General features: G+C 38.4%; 1 protein-coding gene across 9 annotated transcripts in view; it reads right to left on the reverse strand.

Moving 5' to 3' along the window:
* Positions 1–11386: 11386 nt before the first annotated feature.
* The window catches only part of kmt2d (lysine (K)-specific methyltransferase 2D), a 248665-nt gene continuing 239393 nt past the window's right edge, over positions 11387–20658 (reverse strand). For all 9 annotated transcript variants that reach the window (XM_060821028.1, XM_060821029.1, XM_060821036.1 and 6 more), the window contains 3 exons: positions 17265–17338; positions 16549–16657; positions 11387–14258 (listed from right to left, as the gene is read on the reverse strand). In XM_060821028.1, coding sequence (XP_060677011.1) covers positions 14166–14258; positions 16549–16657; positions 17265–17338 — 276 coding nt within the window. In that variant the 3' untranslated portion in view covers positions 11387–14165. The remainder of the gene's footprint in view (positions 14259–16548; positions 16658–17264; positions 17339–20658) is intronic.

Raw genomic sequence — 20658 nt, forward strand, 5'->3', positions numbered from 1 at the left:
TGGGAGCAAGCTGCAGGTTTGCTCACCAGTTATGTTGGACACATAGTTCCGCTAAAATGTGTGTTTCGTTAACACGAATACACTGTAACACGATCGATGGGAGCACTATTTCCATACCGCGAACCTTTAAAACATGTGTTGGCTGTAATGTGATTACATCACCAACACTTTAAGCCCTGTTTCTAAAGCTCGATTTTTCTTTAACACTGGGTTGCCCAAGAATGGAACTGTGTTATAGGAGAACTATCTAGAGGAATCCTTAAATCCAAAGTTTAGAGCTTTACTTAGATAAAGCAAAATGTTTAGAATGGATGATTTTCATTTTCACAAATTTGGAGAAGAATAGCCCGAGTCATAAACAGGATTCTCCCAATATATTCAAGACAGATTTCTGGAACCAAATGTTGTCGAAAAACGGAAAAGGCTTTTCTAGATTTAATGGTGATATGCCAAAATTAGTTCATGATCTGACAGGAAATGAACATCTCACAAACAATAAACATGACATGATTGATTGTGATGCTAAAGTTGAGTGGCAGAAGGAGAATCTCAAACCAGGTTTTAAATTTATTGTTAAAAGAATAAATATAAACTGACACAATAAATTATGCTAATTTGTTAACAAGTATATTTATGGAAGGTATTTAAAGTAGCAGTGCAAGGCAAGACAATGCTTATCTCTAAAAAGCAAAAGCTCCCACTTGTAGAATTAGGTAATGAGTTCACAAATCAGACAGGATACAGTCAAAAATTAATGGGCCTGACATGAATGAAATGTAAAAAGCTGGCAGACTGTGAAAACAATCTTAAAAATTGTACAGTGAAAGTATTAATTGCAAAACAAAATGCCAGCTAAACAAAATACTGCAAAATGTTTCCATATTGCTGATAAAACGATATTTTGTCAAAGTTATCATCTTGCACTCATCAAGACAATTTGCAAAAAAAACCTAAGTTAAACAGAATTTATACTGAATGAGAACAGAGTGTTGATTAGTTGGCAAGTGGACTCTGATTAGTAGAGATGTTGCCATGGAGAATACATATTACTGATGGATGACAAGTAGGTGCCAAGTTTTGTTTACATTTTAAACCAGGCAGATTGACCCTGATTGGTCAGGGCTTTGCCTTCAGAAACAATGGCTGTCATCTATTTTCTTGAGTTGAAACGCCAATAAGTCAGCACTTTCCCTCACATACCACATAAATGTTATTTTCCCTTTACTTAGATATTTCTTGTGAATTGTCCTATGAGTATAACACAAAAAGCTTCAATAAAATTCTGCACCAACGAAAGACTGTAGAATATTTCATGGAAAAACATTTGGATCATTCAAGAGAGACTGCAAAGCAATAATATAATCTAAAGATTGAAATGAGTTAAACATCTAGATGCTTCAGTAGTTTGTAACATCTATATAAACTTCAAGATTCAATTACTGCCTTGTAGATTATCAGCTCTGTGTCGCCAACTACAGTTTGGAGAATACAGTATATGCTTAAAATAAAATAATTCTCACCTTTAAAGATGCAGTGCACCATGAATATAGTTCCTCTCTTAAGGCATTAACCACAATAAAAATGTATATTCTTATATATGTGAAATGGATTTTGAAGTAATGGTATGTGGGTTTTGTTTAATGATTAATTTATCAGTATTACTAGATATATAGTTTTTGTTTAAAAATTAATAAAAGTATGTATTCCTGGAGTGTTAGTAGAAATTTGTTTGCATTTGGGAGAGTTGAATGAGCAGAGTGAACACTGAAACACATTACAACAAAATTAGAAATTGCTGGAAAAATTCAGCAGGCCTGGTAGCATCTGTGGAGAGAAAACACAGTTAACATTTCAGGTCCAGTGACACTTCTTCAGAACTCCAGATGTTGCCAGACGTGTTGAATTGTTGCAGCAATTTCTGATTTTGTTTCTGATTTCCAGCATCTACAATTCTTTGGTTTTATAGACTCGCATTAGCCTGCTTTCAGTTAGATGGATCAGACATTTTGGGTTTTTTTTGCTTAGGGGAATACTCATAACTTAGAAACCTTTTGTTTTCAGTTTGCAGAAGTCCTGATTGAAGCAAGGTATATGAACAGTTTCTCCTGAAGTAAATAATTCAGAATAGTTAGGAAATAGTATTAAGGTTTTAGTGTGAAATTTCCAGACAAGAAGTGTTTGGGTAGAACCCTGAAGAGTTTTTTGAAGCTGAGAAAATCTAAACTGAATTGTGTGAATTACTGAGGAGGATCTATCAGACTCTCAAGACCAGGAATTTAAAGCGCCAGCTTTGTCAAACCTATAGATGTGATAGTGAAGGGAATTTTCTCTAGTGGGGGTTGATGGAAGTTGTATTTTTACTGCATTTCAATTTTTTTTCAAATGCTTTATACATAAATACCCTTGTTTATTCCATTTTATCTTATTTCCTTCTGCATAATAAACATTTTCTTTACTGATAAAACCAGATTTGCAGTGTAATGTGCTTGTTTCAATGAAAGACCATTTCATCAAATGAATCAAAATATGATCTATCGAGCCAGAATTCAATCCAGGATTTGACTTATCCAGTCTGGATCATAACTAGATTTAGTAAGAGCGCTGGTTAAATGGTAATAAATTTAGGCATAAATTGCAATTTTAATTGTAGTTACAAACTCATTGGGCTTCATGATAAAATCTTGTATTTGTATGTCGTGCCTTTCTCATCCTCTGATTGTTCCAAAATACAGTCAGTACTTTGCTTTAAGCAACTGACAGACACTTGGCACAAGAAGGTTAGCTTTACATTTTAGCAAGCTATCTTATGCAAAAATAACATTCAGTCTTAAACAGTTAAAACAATCTCAATCAGGTGAAGGAGTTGCCTCTCGCTGAGTTGTGGTTGTTGTCATATGGCTCAGGAGGTTATGAACATGGTACATGCTGGGTCTTTTCTTCAGTCACAATGATACATGCTGGATGTTGTAGTATGGTGCCCTGTTGCCACACACATTTAGGTAAATAAAAAGTCAAGTTCCAAGCTTCTCAGAGGAGCTCAGGCCTCAGATTGTGTAAAAAAAAGTTCAAATAGGGGACATACAGCAAAGTGTAAGAATTCTCACGTTGTAATTTGCTTATGTTGTAAACCTTATTTCCAAGGCAAAGTAACCCAGCTTGAGAGAGTTTAAGATAGTGCAAACATTATTTTTAAAGAGACTTCATGAGTTCACAGTTTGTTGATAACTTTTATTGAATACAGATTATGGTTTAGTTACTTTCATACATTATTAGTAGTTTTCTTTTGAAAGGTTACCTGCGTACCTTTCCTGCATTCAATTATGTTATTGTGAGACCAACAACAAGACAAGATTTCTAACATCTGCATTTAAATATACAGATGATGTCCTGTCGTGCAACTTACAGGAAATCAGATGATGTTACTTTATAAGGAAAGCATATTGAGTATCAACATACCCAACATTGTTTTATCATTGCTACCAGAGAAATGAGTACTTTAGAGTACGAGGCCGAAGCTTCAGTTTGAATTCCGTTTGACTCTTCCCAGTTTGTTTTTCTGGTGTGTTTTGGGGCTTGCCTTTTAAGATTATTTATACATCAGGGAATTGTGCAATTTGGTGAGTCAAGTTTACTTTCTTGTCCCTTGGTTGGTCATCATAACCCCACAATCTTAGTGTACAACTCACATCGCTGACACAAATGAAGACATTTGTGGTGTAAAGCCACCCTTATTTTTGTAACTCTAAGCTGACAGAGAAATAATGAAACTGGAATTTGTGTTCCCTTAATGATATTGGAACTCATTTCTAATTGTTTATTTGAGAATTTTACTACTGCTGCATCCTATTTGTGGTATATTTTCTCCCTGTTCTGTTCCGATTAGCTGCAGCTTCCTAGTTATGAAACGTAAACAAGATATGATGCTCATCAGATGGAAAAGTGTGTCAGATGTATTTTTCTTTATATTACCAATGATAGCATGACTCAAAAGCTGCAGTTTTAAAATCATTTGTAAATATAATCTCTATTTTAAAGCTAGTGGTGTGTCTCTCAGTTACATTTCTTGCAGTTGATTTACCAATTGGTAAATTTGAAACTGTCAGCTGCAAGAAATTTGAATGCATGATAGCACGTCCAGCAAACATTTCCTACTTACATAATATCACTTAACACAAATAGGTCAAAATCATTGAATTCCCTTCATAACAACTCCGTGGGAGTACCTACACCACCTTTGATCCAGAGTATTTGTGAAATCTGCCATTTTCAAATATTATTAAAACAATTGTTTAAGAGCTTGCATCAACTGTAAAGGGATCAATTAAAATTTTATTGGATAAGAAGACAATTGGCTTAAGACTTGGTGACACGTAAGCCTTGTTGGTTGTGCTTCTAAGTCAAAAACAACCATGTGACTAGCAGACACAAAGGGAAGCTACAAAGAGACATCGGAGAGGGAAGGCAATCAGTGCACAAATGCAGGCAGAGAAGATCGACAAATATGCTGCTGAATAAAATTCAAGAGCTGGAGGGAGAAGGTGCTTAGTCCATTGATACAGTCACAGAGAAAGTAGGCATAGAAAGAGGAACGTACCAAATTATTGCAAGAAGCAAACCTATCTCAGAAAGAAGTCAGTTTTTTTTCTCTGTTAAGTAGTTCTTTGAAATATTGAGACCTGGCTAAAAAGGTCTTGAACCTGTCAAGTCATGTGAATAACTTGGAGATGCCAGAGCTGTGTGTGTTCCCAGAAATGATGTAACTGGGAACCCAAGTGTTATTGTTTGGTCAGTTGGAAAGGACTATTGAAAGCTGATGGAGAGAGGGCTCATAGGAGCCTGTCTTCTTTATCACAATCATACTTGTTGACTAAAGTTGACAAGATGGCCACCTGGGACTTTTTTAAGCTGATACAAGATGGCCGAAAGGGGTTGGCAGATATCACAGCCAGGCTTGTGGTCCCCATATAGAGATACTGGATAAGATTCTCGGTAGGAATAAACATCAGGGAAATTAACCAGGTTTCTGTAAACAGACAGTTCTAAACTTAAGCATTTTAACAAGGAACATTTTTGAAAGATCTTATTTATTCACAATCCCACATTTGTTACTTAGTAAAAAGTATAAGGAAAAATCTTGACTGTACAATATTCTGAACTTATTTGGTAATTGTAAAGTTAGAAATGCAACAACAAATTCGTGTGAAAAGATTAGTTGCATTCCTTGACCAAATGTTTGTCGACAGGAAAACGACCATAGTAGTGAAGATAAAGCATTAAATGGTGTAAACAGACAACCACTAACAGAACATAAGAGGTTGTAAAACATGGAGAGATAAACAATTGCAGGTTCTTACATCCAAAGATGAAGGGAAGATCGACAGAGACAGATTACAAAATACAGTGCGAAGCTGTGCTTATGTGCCCTAGTTATTTGTGGAATCTAAACAAATTTTATTGAATGACTTGGTAAAGTTGTAAAGTGATTGAATTTCACCCTCATCAGTGGAATTTGAATAGATGTTTTCAAAGGAAAGAAAATTAGTATTAGAAAATGTTTACAGTAGAAACAGTAAAAGATTCAAGAAATAAACTGGTTTAAAATTCATTTACAGCATGTAAATAGCAGGAGTCGTAAATTGCAGCTGTAAGTTCAGACCACTGTTTGTTTGATCTCAGGCTGAAGAAAGTGAAGGGCTGTCCCAATCTGTGTGTCACAGAGTTGTAGTAACTTTATATTAGAGTTGATTTTAAAGACTGTTTAACAATTGGTAGAAATTAATATCCTTCCTAATCCTCCATACTAACGTTAGTAGAGAATTTGGCGATGTGATAAACAAGTATTTAGGTTACTGACAAATAATAGTGCAGCTAGCAAAAGTTTGGGAAGGAGTATAACTGTCAGAAACATTTCAAGATCCCAAAGACAAATGATGGAGATATCTGGTAGACATCATGGGATTATGGGAGGACCTAGAGCTGTTCAAAGAGTTGTTCATCATTGATCATGTGTTTACTGGATTGGATGTATAGTTTTGGGGGATATAGCTAACAATGACATCAATATTGCATGTAATTATTGTAATGCAAAAGGTATAAAATGTTGTATTCAGCTGGGGAAAGTTAAAGTGTCATTGACCTCTTCTCTGATCTGAGCTGTGATTAAGAGGACAACTGAGCCCCACATGAAAGCCAGATTCAGAGCAGGCTCTAGCCTCTCCTTCATGCAGTAGTATAACTCTGAATCAAGATTGCTTTTATTGCTGAGCACAGAACTCAAGACTCCTCTTTGATATTGCACCCTATAACTATACTTGAGAAAGCTGTTGTCTTGACTCACCACAAGTATTGTGGAACTGTATAACTACAATGTTCTGGTTTTGTCTGACAGGTGCTGCAAACACTTGACAAGACATATCGTTTTGTATTCACTATTCAAATAGAAATTTTCCTTTCTGTTTGAAGTATCATTGTTGATTTGTAACGTCTTCGTTCTGTTTAGTTAAAAGTAAAATCTACAAAAAATGGAATGTTGTTGGCAATTTCTTGATTGGCGGGGTGATGTCATTCAGTAAATTTGGTTGCCATATGATCCATAAGGATTGGAACAGACTACAGTGGTTCAAGAACACATCTCACCACAGCCTGCTCAAGTGCATCGAGATGGACAGTAAATGCTGGCCTTGCCTGTAACACACATTTCTAGAAAAAAAAGGAGCTAAGGTGAAGCAGCATACCTCAAAGGACACAAAATCTAACTGCTATTCACAAAATACTAGATGGGAGATTAATTGTGCCTGAAAATGCAATCAAATATTTTTAAAATGAGGTTGGGCAAATTCAGTCAGAAGCCAAGAACATTGTGGGTCCTCTTTCTAATTACATCAAAGCAGAAAGCACATATGATGGAAATAAGTGTTATGGAGATTTCGGATTAATGGTAATAAAAATGTCAAACCATTTTTATTACAAAAACGTGAAAACACTGCAAGCAGTTTGGTAAATCAAATGGTAAGTTTACCGGCACAGACATGATGGGCCAAAGGCATGCCTCCTGTTCTGTAAAAACTCTTTGACTCTAAAATGTACAATAAGGCTAGTGATAGGGAGTGGGCATCTAGCAGAGATTTTGTGCTTTGCCAAAGCAAAGTGTCACCTTGACAGTAACATTCAATCTCAGAACCCAAAACATAAAAATGTAGGATAACAAGATGTAGGTTTGCTTGCTGAGCTGGAAAGTTCATTTCCAGACATTTTGTCACCTTATGAGGTAACATCTTCAGTGGGCCTCAAGGCAAAGCACTGTTGATAATTCCTGCTTTCTATTTATATGTAGGATAACACTTTATTGTAGCCTTGAAGGATTGTTATACTAGTTTGCTGCTTAAGTGTACATACATGACTCTAAGGCTGGATACCGAATTCCACCTGTGGGAAGTTTGTTAAGAATTTGTAAAAAGTGTGATCACTTTAATGTGTGCCTAGAATTTTATCCTGTACATTCCAAATAATTATTTTCGAAAGTTTTTGATACATTAAAACACCTTCTGGGTTTAGTGAACACTGTAGGTACACAAAAGACCTTAGCAACAGCTACATTTGTATACAAAAGGCTTTGTAGTAGGCTAATGTGTGCTAACTTGCATATTCCTGCAAACCCTTATTCTCAGACTCTATATTCTTTACTGTGAACTTTAGTTCATTTATATTTTATTTTGACTCCTCTCTCAAAAGGAAAAGATTCAAAGGTTTATATTGCATTTACATTTGTAGCCATTTGCTGTCTGTTTTAATTAGTAGCAAGTCCCATTCCTCTCCTACTGACTGACATTGGGTCCCAGTCAAGCAACATTGTGACATTTGATTTCTCAAGCCGTGTTTCTCAGTGCTTACATGGTCTTGACCCTCCCTCTGGAAGCTCTCCAGCTCCACAACCCTTCAAGACATTAACACCCCTAATTTTGGCATATTCTGCATTGCAATTTATAACCAATCCACCTTTGGTCCCATGCCTTCGGTTATCTTGGCCCCAAATTTCCCTTCCTCCTAATCAATGGCAAACCCAGCCCTCCTGCATCCTTAACAACGTTTGGTGCTTGTATCCAAACTGTCAGAGACTTCCCCATAATCACTTCAATCAACAGCTTGACATAGTCATATTCACAGAATCATACCTTACAGCCAATGTCTCAGATACCATCACGACCTCAAGGTATGGCCTGCTTCAACAACAACAGATCTGAGAGAGATGGTAGCACTGTGGTGTACAGGGAGTATGTCCTGGGAACCCTCAATATCAACTCTCGAGCCCATGAAGTCTCATGGCATCAGGTCAAACACTGAGAAAGAAATGTCCTTCTGAGAACCACATTCCTTTGCCCAATACTGGCTCATGAATCAGTACTACTCCAGGTTGACCACTTGGAAGGAGCACTGAGAATACAGAATTAAGTTCCACCATCCAGAGTACAATGTATATCACCAAGAATAGCTCAGTAGTACTGTCACTGACCAAGTCCTAAAGGATATGGCTGCTAGATGGAGTCTGCAGCAAGTGGTGACAGAACCAGAGAGAAAAACCTACTTGACCTCATCCTCACCAATCTACCAGTTGCAGGCACATCTGCCGATAACAGTATGGGCATACAAACCACAAGACCATCATGGAGATGAGGTCCCATCTTCACACGGAGAATACAGTCCGTAGTGTTTTGCCACTATCACTATGCTAAATGCACAGACATTGAACAGATCAAGCAAGTCAAAACTGGGCATTCACGAGATGCTGTGGGCCATCAACAGAATTCTAGCTAACTGCCATCTGCAACCTCATACCCTGGGATATACCAGGGGAAATCAACACTGGTTCAAAGAAGAGTGTAGGAGGGCACTCAGTTAAGTAGCTTAAGTAATTCAAAAGGACAATAGAGCTTCATTGTCATAAGAGACTATTTGTGATTTAACCTGAGGGTCACCACAGCAATGAAGCAGTGAGGTTGATGCGTAAAGTTCTTCATGGAAACCTCAGCCAGCGCAGGAATTGAACCCACACTGTTGGCAGCATCTCAAACCAGCTGTCCAGCTAACTGAGGTAACCAATCATCCTATTTTCAAGATTGGCATCAGGCATATTAATCTAGTGAGACTACAACATAGGACTATTTGCATATCAAAGAATACAAGTGGTCCCACAACCAATAGATTAGATCGAAGCTCTACAGTCCTGCCACATTCAGTCACAGAGTTCGACAGAATACTTCACAAATATCTGCATCCTCAAAACGATACTAAAAAACAGTTGGAAGCACCTGGATACGGGAATGGCTACGGACCCTGACAACATTCTGACAATAGTACTGAAGACTGGTGTTCCAGAACTGGCCATGTCCCTAGCCAATTTGTTTCAGTACAGTTACAACATTGACATCTATCCAACAACCTGGAAAATTACCTAGGTATGACCTGTATACAAAAAGCAGGACAAATTTAATCTTGCCAAATTACTGCCCCAGTCTACGCCTTAGTCATCAGTGAAGGGGTATTTGACAATGTTATTAAGTGGCACTTGCTCTGTAACACAAAGTTTTTTTTTTAGAAACTGTACAGGAGGCCATTCAACCCATATTGTCTGCACTAGCTCCCAAAAGAGTTCTCCAGCCAGTCCCACTCTCCAACTCCATCTTCGTAGGCCTCTAAATTCATCCCTTTCAAATACATATCCAGCTCTCTTTTGAAACCTCTGATGAAATCTGCCTCCACCGCTCTCAGGCAGCGCACTCCAATCCTAACAACTCTGGGTAAAGTTCCTTTTCACCTCACTCCTTGCTGGCCATTTTGAAATTGTGACCCCAAGTTACTGACAAAGCAACCAGTAGAAACAGAATATCCTTTTTTTACCATATTAAAATTATTCATAATTTTGAGCACCTCAATAAGGTCACCTCTCAATCTTCTCTGCTTCAAGGATAATCAGCCTGATTTCTCTCATTTTTCCTTGTATCTAAAATACCTCTTTCGTGGTATCTGTTGGAGCCTGTAAATATTGTGACATTAATGTTACTCAGATTAGGTTCCACCAGGGCTACTCATTTCCTGACCTCATTACAGCCTTAGGCCAAACATGGGCAAAAGAGCTAAACTCCAGAGGTGAGTGGCAATTATAGGAAGGGGGAAAAGTCTCAGATACAGTCACATAGCTGGGTTAACTCCAGGAAAGGTAAGGTAGGTAGGCACCAAGTGCAGGAGTCTTTTGTGGATATACCCATTTCAAACAGGTATGCTATTTTGGAAAATGTAGGGGGTGATGGATTCTCAGGGGAAACGTAGCACGAACAGCCAAGTTTCTGGTATTGAGACTGGCTCTAATGCGAGTGGTATGTCGACTTCCAAGAGATCAATTGTGTTAGGGGATTCTGTAGTCCGAGGTACAGACAGACATTTCTGTGGCCAGCAGCGAAAAAGCAGAATGGGGTGTTGATTCCCTGGTGCCAGGATCAAGGATGTCTCAGAGAGGGTGCAGAATGTTCACATGAGACCTAAGGGGCAACTCTTTCACAGAGGGTGGTATGGGTATGGAATGAGCTGCCAGAGGAAGTGGTGGATGCTGGTAAAATTGCAACATTTAAGAGGCATTTGGATGGGTATATGAATAGGAAGGGTTTGGAGGGATATGGGCCGAGTGCTGGCAGGTGGGTCTAGATTGGGTTGGGATATCTGGTCGGTATGGATGGGTTGGACCGAAGGGTCTGTTTCCATGCTGTGCATCTCTATGACTCTGAGTGAGAATGACCCTTGACATCAGGACCACATTTGATTGAGTATGGCATCAAGGAGCCCTGGCAAGATTGGAATCAATTGAAATCAGAAGGGAAAACTCTCCATTGGTTGGGGTTATAATTGTAGAAAGGAAGATGGTTGTTACAGGTCAGTCATCTCTGTTCCAGGACATCTCTGCAGGGTCGCATTCTGGGCCCAACCATCTTCAGCTGCTTCATCGATGACCTTCCCTCCATCACAAAGTCAGAAGTGGAGATGTTCACTGATGACTGCACCACGTCCAGTATCATTCACAACTCCTCAGGTAGGTGAAGCAGCTCAAGTCCACATGCACCAAGTCCATTTGTAACAATAACTGGAGGCTAATCAATGAGGCTTTTAAAATACATCAGTTTCGCATTACCTCCTTGCTTTTGTGTCCAAAGCTCTTATGTCAGAAGCCATGAATCCTGCATGTCTCTTCTAAAACCTTGCCATACTTTGAAGATTTAGCTAAAGCCCCAAAATCCCTGCTGCTATGATAAAACTTGATTATATTCATCCTCCCAAAATGTATTCAAGGGTTGGTTTTTCTACTTTTAACCACAAATCAATAAATGGAGTCCAAGTGTGATTTTATTTCAAACAGTTTTAATGCAGTAAATTCACCTCTGTAGGAACAGATGTCCTTATTTATCATACAGTAATGCAAAGATGCTACATTTGTATTTAAAAAAAGGTTTGTACAATCTAGCCAACATGATCATAAACGGTCTCTACATGTACCAGGGATGTACAGAATAAGCTTATTCCTGCAGGAGATTTAATACATAGAGCATCTTGGCTCTTTGACATAAATTATATACAATTCAACTTATGTTCAGTACAAAAAAAAACATGCCACATACAATAAAAAAGGATAATTTTAATTCATTACCAGTGACAACATTTGCTGTACAGAATGCACACAACACAAACAAAAAACTTTCATATTCTGGAACTTTATCATTAAAAAATACTCAAGAAATCTCTGCTTCTGTTTTTGCCCCAATTGCAAGGATAAAATGCACCACAAAATACCTAGCTCAGAGTGTAAACAGTATGAACAAGGCTTTACTGCAAATAGGACATCTTCATTTGTTAACTGAGCAACTTCCAACAATACATTACGTGACTGCAACCTCCCTAACTGGGTCAGTCAGGGAAGTGGGATCCCACAATGCATCAGGGCTCTGAGGACATCTTCAGTTAACATGAAAAAAAGTCCCATTTTTAAATTAGAATCTTCCATTAAAAGATGCCCCTGCTCCTGTCATTTTAAGAGAGGGCTGAAATCAGCTTTAATTATAAAAACAGTAAAACACTGTAAGCTTAAATTTATCTAACATGATCTACATTACCTAGAATCTTCTCATTGCATGCTAATATCTTCCCTGCTTCAATCCAACCAGCAGCTATTTTATATTACCAATACCAACCGTTCATTTGTACGAATGAGAATCTGATCCAGTGGTTTCTGCTTTGGAGATTTCTACAAGTCTTATATTTACATTTTTACAGTTGCAGTGTGGAGAAGATGCAGTGGGGGCAGCAGCTTTCATGAATCGCGCCAATAAAAAAAATCTCCCCCATCCAGACCTATCCTACTGTTCCGAATAAAATTCACACTTTCATATATATATTACAGGAACAAAACTACAGTAAAATGACTTGTGGAATCAAGTAGGTGAGAAATCCTTCAGTGCAAGTCTCCTCTGCAAGAGATTTCAGAGAGAGTCCGTTTGTGCGTTGAACCAAATGCCCTAGCCACTCGTCTGTCGATACTGACTGAATAGGATCAAGGTGGCTCCAGACCAAAGTCTTCAAGTGCCACCCTCCTTTTCACTGTGTTTTATGCTGTTGATCAGCAACTGAGGACTTATAGTTTAACTTATAGGTCCTGATAGTCCAAATTAGATAGCTATTTATGACTGGCATGTTGTTACTTCTATTTTTGAAACAATATAAATTATATTGGATAAAAATGTCACCAATCATGGAAATGTGTTGTCAGGTCGACAGCTTAAAAGGGATCCTCCAGATTCCAGTTGGGAGCTGGTCAATTTCAACTCAGTTACAACCAGATCTCATCACCAACAGTTTTAGAATTGTCTGTGCCAGCCCCAGAGTCTCTTTTTATTATGTTCTTTCCAATAAACTCCCAACACAGAACCATTCAACTGGTCCTAGTGAGCTCTTAATGTGGATTGTCTTTCAAAAGTATCTTTTGCACATTACATTTGAGTCATAATATGTAAAAGATCTACATTTCCCAGATAGTCACTCAGGTTTTACACAAGGTGACCAGCATGGATGGAGGCTTTACTCTTCGTTTCTACCAAGCTAATGATAATTTTCTTTCTTCTATATTTTAGTTAATTATGGAATTAACCTCCTTTGAAATAAACTACAATCTGATGATAGTAATAAACACACAAAATGAGTCTGTTGTTTGAAAAGTTAACATTATTGATTCTGGTGAAGCAACTAAAAACCTTCCAGACAAGAAATCCCACACCGGTTCTCCAGCATACAATTAGGGCAAATAGTATGGGAAATCCAAATCTTCAAATGCATTCAAATTTATCACACCCAATGGACACCATCTCTTTAAAACTCTAGTGTTTTTAGGAGTGCTACTTTTTAAAATCACTGCCTTGGTTTCAAATCACTCGCCTTCTATTAAAAATAAACATGCGTTGATTTTACTTATACCAGCAATGTTCAAATAGTCTTGTATTTTTCAAAAAAAATCTTGTCAGAGAAACCCCCATTTCCTTTCTCCTTGAGATGTACCACACCTGCCGAAAATCAGAGACCCAGCAGATTTAAAAAAAAAGCTGGTGACTCTTCCTTCCTTTGATTGGACTTAATTAGAATAGAAATTAAATCAGTCCTTCAGGTTGAGGCTCTTCAGAAAAGGTCTGCACAATGAGAGGATCTCATTATCTGTCTGTCTCTCTCTCTTGTGGGGACTACAGACAAAAAAAAATCATAGATTACATTCAGAACCAACCCACAGGCCTGGCAGGAAACGCAGTCATTGGCTGTAGATCTTAATATCTCTGTACATCTGCTCAGTCCATTTATTTCAGTATCTTATTGTTCACTAAATGTTGTTAAAAGGCTGTGCACATCTGAGTAACAATATCACTACACTCTCTCTCAACTACAGATATTTTTCAACATGAAATTTGGTAAATAATTCTTTGTAAACTAATGAGTTTTTCCCATCTTCATAGCTTTGCTGCTGAGACACTCCATGTCGCAATATCTGTCAGTATGATTTCTCTGAGTGTATCAGATACAAAGTCCAGAATTCTGAATGATTTGAAATTGTAAATTCTGACTCAGCTAAAATTGCTTTAAATGTTTTAATTCATCCACTTTCTGCAGTTGAGTGCTCCACAGTGACATGGAATCTTGTGCTGATCATCTTCAAAATCAAACTTATAGTCATAAGTCAGCTAAAGGAAGGGGGAAAAAGAAAACGTTAGGACAGAAATTGTTTAGTGGACAGTCAGCATTGAGATATCGGATATATTTTTGAACCACCATAAACATTGCCAGATAAATGAATTTTCCATAACCTTAACACAGCAGAAAACATACCTTCGGAATTTTAGACAAAACAGGCAACTGTCGATCTTACTCATACTTACATCATTCCACATTAGCTGAAATACAGATCATGCCCATTGGCTGTCAAAATAATTGCCTTTTTCTGAGGGCTCTGAGATATTCTTGATTGTTGCTACTTAAAAATTTTCAGAGACGCCTTCATTCTCATTAACTCCTTTACTGGATTATGCAGTCACAGTAGCATTAGTGTCTGTATTTGTAATAAATATTTTGGGAGTTTTCTACTTCAGAATAAGATGATAGCACAAATTCCAAGGACCGTACAAAAGAATTATTATTAAAGCTTTTAAATTGGAATCTATAAATAAAGACATTCCAGATAGTTTAGGTTAAATAAATCTTCCATATTTCATTTCCAAAATTTCAGGACAGCCAGTGATCTTTCACAGAAATATTGCCAATAATCAGAAGATCTGAAAATGTGTTGCTGGAAAAGCGCAGCAGGTCAGGCAGCAGCCAAGGAATGGGAAATTCGACGTTTCGGGCATAAGCCCTTCTTCAGGAATGAGGAAAGTGTGTCCAAGGAACAGGAAATTCAACGTTTTGGGAAGAAGGGCTTATGCCCGAAACGTCGAATTTCCTGTTCCTTGGATGCTGCCTGACCTGCTGCACTTTTCCAGCAACACATTTTCAGCTCTGATCTCCAGCATCTGCAGACCTCACTTTCTCCTCGAATAATCAGAAGATCCCTTGGTTTGGGGTCAGCAATATTTTTCTTGAATTACTTGATGCTTACTGAAGGTTTGTTCAGTTAGTACCCATGATGGTTCAATACTTTTTTGAAGCGGTGTGCAGTACCAGTATTTGAGACTTTCCAACGTGACCAAACATCCTGTCCAGTGCTGTAAAACCATCTTCTAAAGCAAATTTGAATTCTTATTTATCCAAGTTACATTTGAGCTTGGCATTCTTTAAAACACAGAGACATGCAAGACTTGGTTCTTTATATGTAGATCTAGATATCTTTTTTTAAAAAAAACTTTACAAATCCTTTATCAGGGGCAATATTGCTACCAGTTGGAATCAGCCCCCTTCCCCATTGGCTAACACTCAGGCTATACAAACTATTTTAAAATCAAAGCTTCCACAAGATACCTAATCAATGCATCACATATTTCAGTGTGACAATTCAAATGTAATTATTTGATCTTATGTTTATTGAAGAGTAACACTAAAATAGGGTTTTAAACAGGTGGTGAGGATTACGGCACAAAATAAACCACAGAAAAGTTTCAGCACGTAATGGGCTCACTGTGTCGGTGCCAGCTGGATGAACTAACTGCTCATTCCAATCCCATTTACTAGCACCTAGTCCGTAAACCTTGCAGGTTATAGTGCTTTGGTGCATGCAGGTTCCTTTTAAATGAGTCTAGAGTTTTTGCCTCAACCCTAGTGGGCTGTGAATACCAAACACTCACCAGCCTTCTGACAGAAAATGTTTTCATTTCCTCTCTAACCTTTCTACCAATCACCCTAAATCTTTGGGAAGTGACCTCTCTGCTAATAGCAGCTTCTACTTCCTTTGAACACCTTTGGGTTTCTTGCTCTCTCACCTCCTCCTCCCTCCACCTTGTGATTTGGGGATTTTAGAGATTATCTTCCTCACCACCCCATATATTTTGAGCATTGATGTCTATGCTATTTTCTACTTCGAAGGAATGGGATACTTAACACCATGCAATCACACATTAATTTAATTAAATAATTATTTTTAATTGTTATGTGGATACCTTTTTGGCACAAGAACAGTAGTAGAGTACTGGCAGTGATCGGAGATGATCCAGAAGCCCAGGTTAGAAATTCTTTCAATAAAATATTATTGGAACTCAGATAGTTCTGCTTTGACATCTTTATACAGAGTTGAGCATATTGTTGGGACAAGGAATCTAACAATGCAAGTACTAAACAGATTTTCTGAAAGTGACAATATATATCTGATTCTCCATTCTGGAAAATTTGGTGTTGGGCTTCCAGCAAAGAGAAGAGAATGAAGAAAGATATCAGTTAATATTTGGATTTTCTGCAACTCAGATTAGCATTGGGGCATGACACTGCATCCCTTGTATTCATTCTCAGCCAAATATTAAATAACTTACTTTTCAGTTTTCTACTCACCTCCTCTCCTTTTGGAATTCGCCTGCTTGAGATAATAATTATTTTGTCCTCCTTGTCAAAGGTCACAACCTCTGCGACACAGTTGGGGGCACAAGAATGATTGATATATCTGCACAGGAGAAAACAATTATGTTTTTTCTTTGTTAGAAAAACAGCAAGTTAACAGTACAAATATATAATCAAAAGAGCACAACATACTTTATAATGCAGTCAAGTTTGGGGATTTCACAATACAACAAATTGTAAAATTACAAAATCAGGAATCTAACAATGTCGCTGTGAGTAAGGTGCAACCATGTGCAGATAGGCCCAGTAAAATAAATTCAATATTACTATTGCAATCATTATCAGAACATATAATGTATAGGAGTTGATTCCCAAATGCACTCCATTTATGTCACACCTTGCTGAAGGCAAAGGGAAAACATGAAGTGATAGCACAATGTCACTACAGTTTAAATTATGCCATCACCATTCTAGTGAGACTGCTGATAGTCTGGAAGTAGGTTACTCCCAACTTTGTTCATTTGGACTGTGCAAGGTTGCAAAGAAAGGGTCTACAGACTGGCAAAGGGAGATAAATGTCACACTCTTAGAAGATACAGAAAAGTTAGAAACCTTGTTCACCAATAAATTACTGGTATCATTACTACATAAAATTACTTCAATTCAAAATCATCATTGCCGATGCTATCACAACAGAAATTGTCACTTACCTGGCTGGGCCTCCAGTTAAAGTAGCATCAATCACATGCTCATTATTGATTCGAAACATATAAACACCTCGATTCTGAAAGAAGTCACAAACACATTTATTTTTCGATCCTGTACTTCTCTTGCCACATAGTCCTTTCATAGAAATACAGAGTACCAAAAGTTTCAGTACTGATGAAACTTCATTCTTCAATTAAAAGCTTAATGTCCTCACCTCGTCTGGTCTACATGAGACCCCAGACCCATTGCAATGTGGTTTAGTTTTAATTGCCCTCTAAAATAGTTAGCAAGCCACTCAAGTCAGGGACAGTTTAGGATGTGGAACAAATGCTGGCCTTGTCAGTAACATCCAAATCCTATACTAGAATTTAAGTAGTCTTTTGCAGTGGCAACTGGCATATTATTCATTATCACATTTGAATATTACTAGGCAAGAGAAATTTTATAGTTTAAGGAGTTACTCAAAATAGTTTTTTTCTGTTTAATGTCTCAGACCACTCCAGTGACTTTGCCTTGAGATCTAAGTCAATCATAAGAACATAAACCTAAGAGCAGGAGGCCATCTGGCTCTTCATGGCTGCTCCTCCATTCAAGATGATCATGGCTGATCTTTTCATGGACTCAGATCCACTTATCCACCCCTTCATCATAACTCTTAATTCCTTTACTGTTCAAAATATTAGCTTGAAAAGTAGTTATTGAGGAAGCTTCAACTACTTCACTGGGCAGAAGATTCCACAGGTTCACATAACTCAAGGTGAAGACATTCCTCCTCAATTTGGTCATAAATCTGCTCCCCTAATCTTGAGGCTATGCCCCCTTGTCCGAGTTTCATCCATCAGTGAAAACATCCTCTTTACTTTTATCTTATTTATTCCCTTTATAATTGTGTGTGTAAGATCTCTCCTCATTCTTCTAAATTCCAATAGAGTCATAGAGATGTACAGCACGGAAACAAACTCTTCGGTCCAACTCGTCCATGCCGACCAGATATCCCAACCCAATTTAGTCCCACCTGCCAACACCCGGCCCATATCCCTCCAAACCCTTCCTATTCATATACCCATCCAAATGCCTCTTAAATATTGCAATTGTACCAGCCTCTACCACTTCCTCTGGCAGCTCATTCCATACACGTACCACCCTCTGTGTGAAAACGTTGCCCCTCTCACCCTAAACCTATACCTTCTAGTTCTGGACTCCCCCACCCCAGGAAAGAGACTTTGTCTATTTATCTTATCCATGCCCCTCATGATTTTATAAAACTCTTTAAGGTCACCCCTCAGCCTCCGACACTCCAGGGAAAACAGCCCCAGCCTGTTCAGCCTCTCCCTATAGCTCAAATCCTCCAACCCTGGCAACATCCTTGTAAATCTTTTCTGAACCCTTTCAAGTTTCACAACATCTTTCTGATAGGAAGGAGACCAGAATTGCACGCAATATTCCAACAGTGGCCTAACCAATGTCCTGTACAGCCGCAACATGACCTCCCAACTCCCTGCACTCAATACTGTGACCAATAAAGAAAAGCATACCAAACGCCTTCTTCACCAACCTATCTATCCGCGACTCTACTTTCAAAGGAGCTATGAACCTGCACTCCAAGGTCTCTACGTTCAGCAACACTCCCTAGGACCTTACCATTAAGTGCATAAGTCCTGCTAAGATTTGCTTTCCCAAAATGCAGTACCACATATTTATCTAAATTAAACTCCATCTGCCACTTCTCAGCCCATTGGCCCATCTGGTCAAGATCCCACTGTACTCTGAGGTAACCTTCTTTGCTGTCCACTACACCTCCAAATTTGGTGTCATCTGCAAACTTAGTAGTTTATACCTCTGAAGCTCACATCCATATCATTTATATAAATGACGAAAAGTAGTGGACCCACCGCCAATCCTTGTGGCACTCCACGGGTCACAGGCCTCCAGTCTGAAAAACAATCCTCCACCACCACCCTCTGTCTTCTACCTTTGAGTCAGTTCTGTATCCAAATGGCTAGTTCTCCCTGTATTCCATGTGATCTAACCTTGCTAACCAGTCTCCCATGGGGAACCTTGTCGAACGCCTTTCTGGAGTCCATAGAGATCACATCTACCGCTCTGCCCTCATCAATCCTCTTTGTTACTTATTCAAAAAAACTCAATCAAGTTTGAGACATATGATTTCCCATGCACAAAGCCATGTTGGTTATCCCGAATCAGGCCTTGCCTGCCCTAACATATGTACATCCTGTCTCTCAGGATTCCCTCCAACAACCTGCCCACCACCGATGTCAGGCTCACTGGTCTATAGTATCCTGGCTTGTCCTTACCACCTTCCTTAAACAGTGGCACCACGTTAGCCAGTCTTCCGGCACCTCGCCTGTGACTATCGACGATACAAATATCTCAGCAAGAGGCCCAGCAATCACTTCTCTAGCTTCCCACGGAGTCCTAGAGTACACTTGATCTATTTCTCTACATTCTATATCTTCCATGTCCTTTTCCACAATAAACACTGATGCAAAAAAAAAATACACATCTCCGTTGGCTCCACACAAAGACTGCCTTTTTGCCCTCCTGATTTCCCTCTTAAGTATACTCCTATACTGCCTTTATACTCTAAGAATTCATTCGATCTATCCTGTCTATACCTGACGTACGCTTCCTTCTTTGTCTTAACGAAATCCTCAATTTCTTCAGCCATCCAGCATTCCCTACACCTAACAGGAACACACTGTGTCTGGACTCTCGTTAATCTCATTTCTGAAGGCTTCCCATTTTCCAGCCGTCCCTTTACCTGCGAACATTTGTCCCCAATCAGCTTTTGAAAGTTCTTGCCTAATACTGTCAAATTTGGCCTTCCTCCAATTTAAAACTTCAACTTTTAGATCTGGTCTATCCTTTTCCATCACTATTTTAAAACTAATAGAATTACGGTCACTGGCCACAAAGTGTTATCCTACTGACACCTCAGTCACCTGCCCTGCCTTCTTTCCCAAGATTTGGAGATGCCGGTGTTGTACACCCCAGTCCAAAGTAAAAAAAAATCACAACACCAGGTTATAGTCCAACAGGTTTAATTGGAAGCACACTAGCTTTTGGAGTGTCACCCCTTCATCAGGTGATAGTGGAGGGCTCAATCCTAACACACAGAATTGATAGCAAAAATTTACAGGTGTGATGTAACTGAAATTATACATTGAAAAATTGATTGCCCATTAAGTCTTTCATCTGTTTGAATACCATGATAGTTTCACTTCTTTCATGTGTAAATCACAAAATCTTTTTTAAAAAAAAGGTTGCACTCTCAGTTTAGTTGTTAACAATGGTGATAGCTAGACAATATGTCGAAGGTGTTAGCCCCGTGTTTTCTGTCTATGCCATGATGTTTAGATTGATTCTAATCTAAAA

This window comes from Hemiscyllium ocellatum, chromosome X (genome assembly GCF_020745735.1).
Source record: "Hemiscyllium ocellatum isolate sHemOce1 chromosome X, sHemOce1.pat.X.cur, whole genome shotgun sequence".
Lineage (NCBI taxonomy): Eukaryota > Metazoa > Chordata > Chondrichthyes > Orectolobiformes > Hemiscylliidae > Hemiscyllium > Hemiscyllium ocellatum.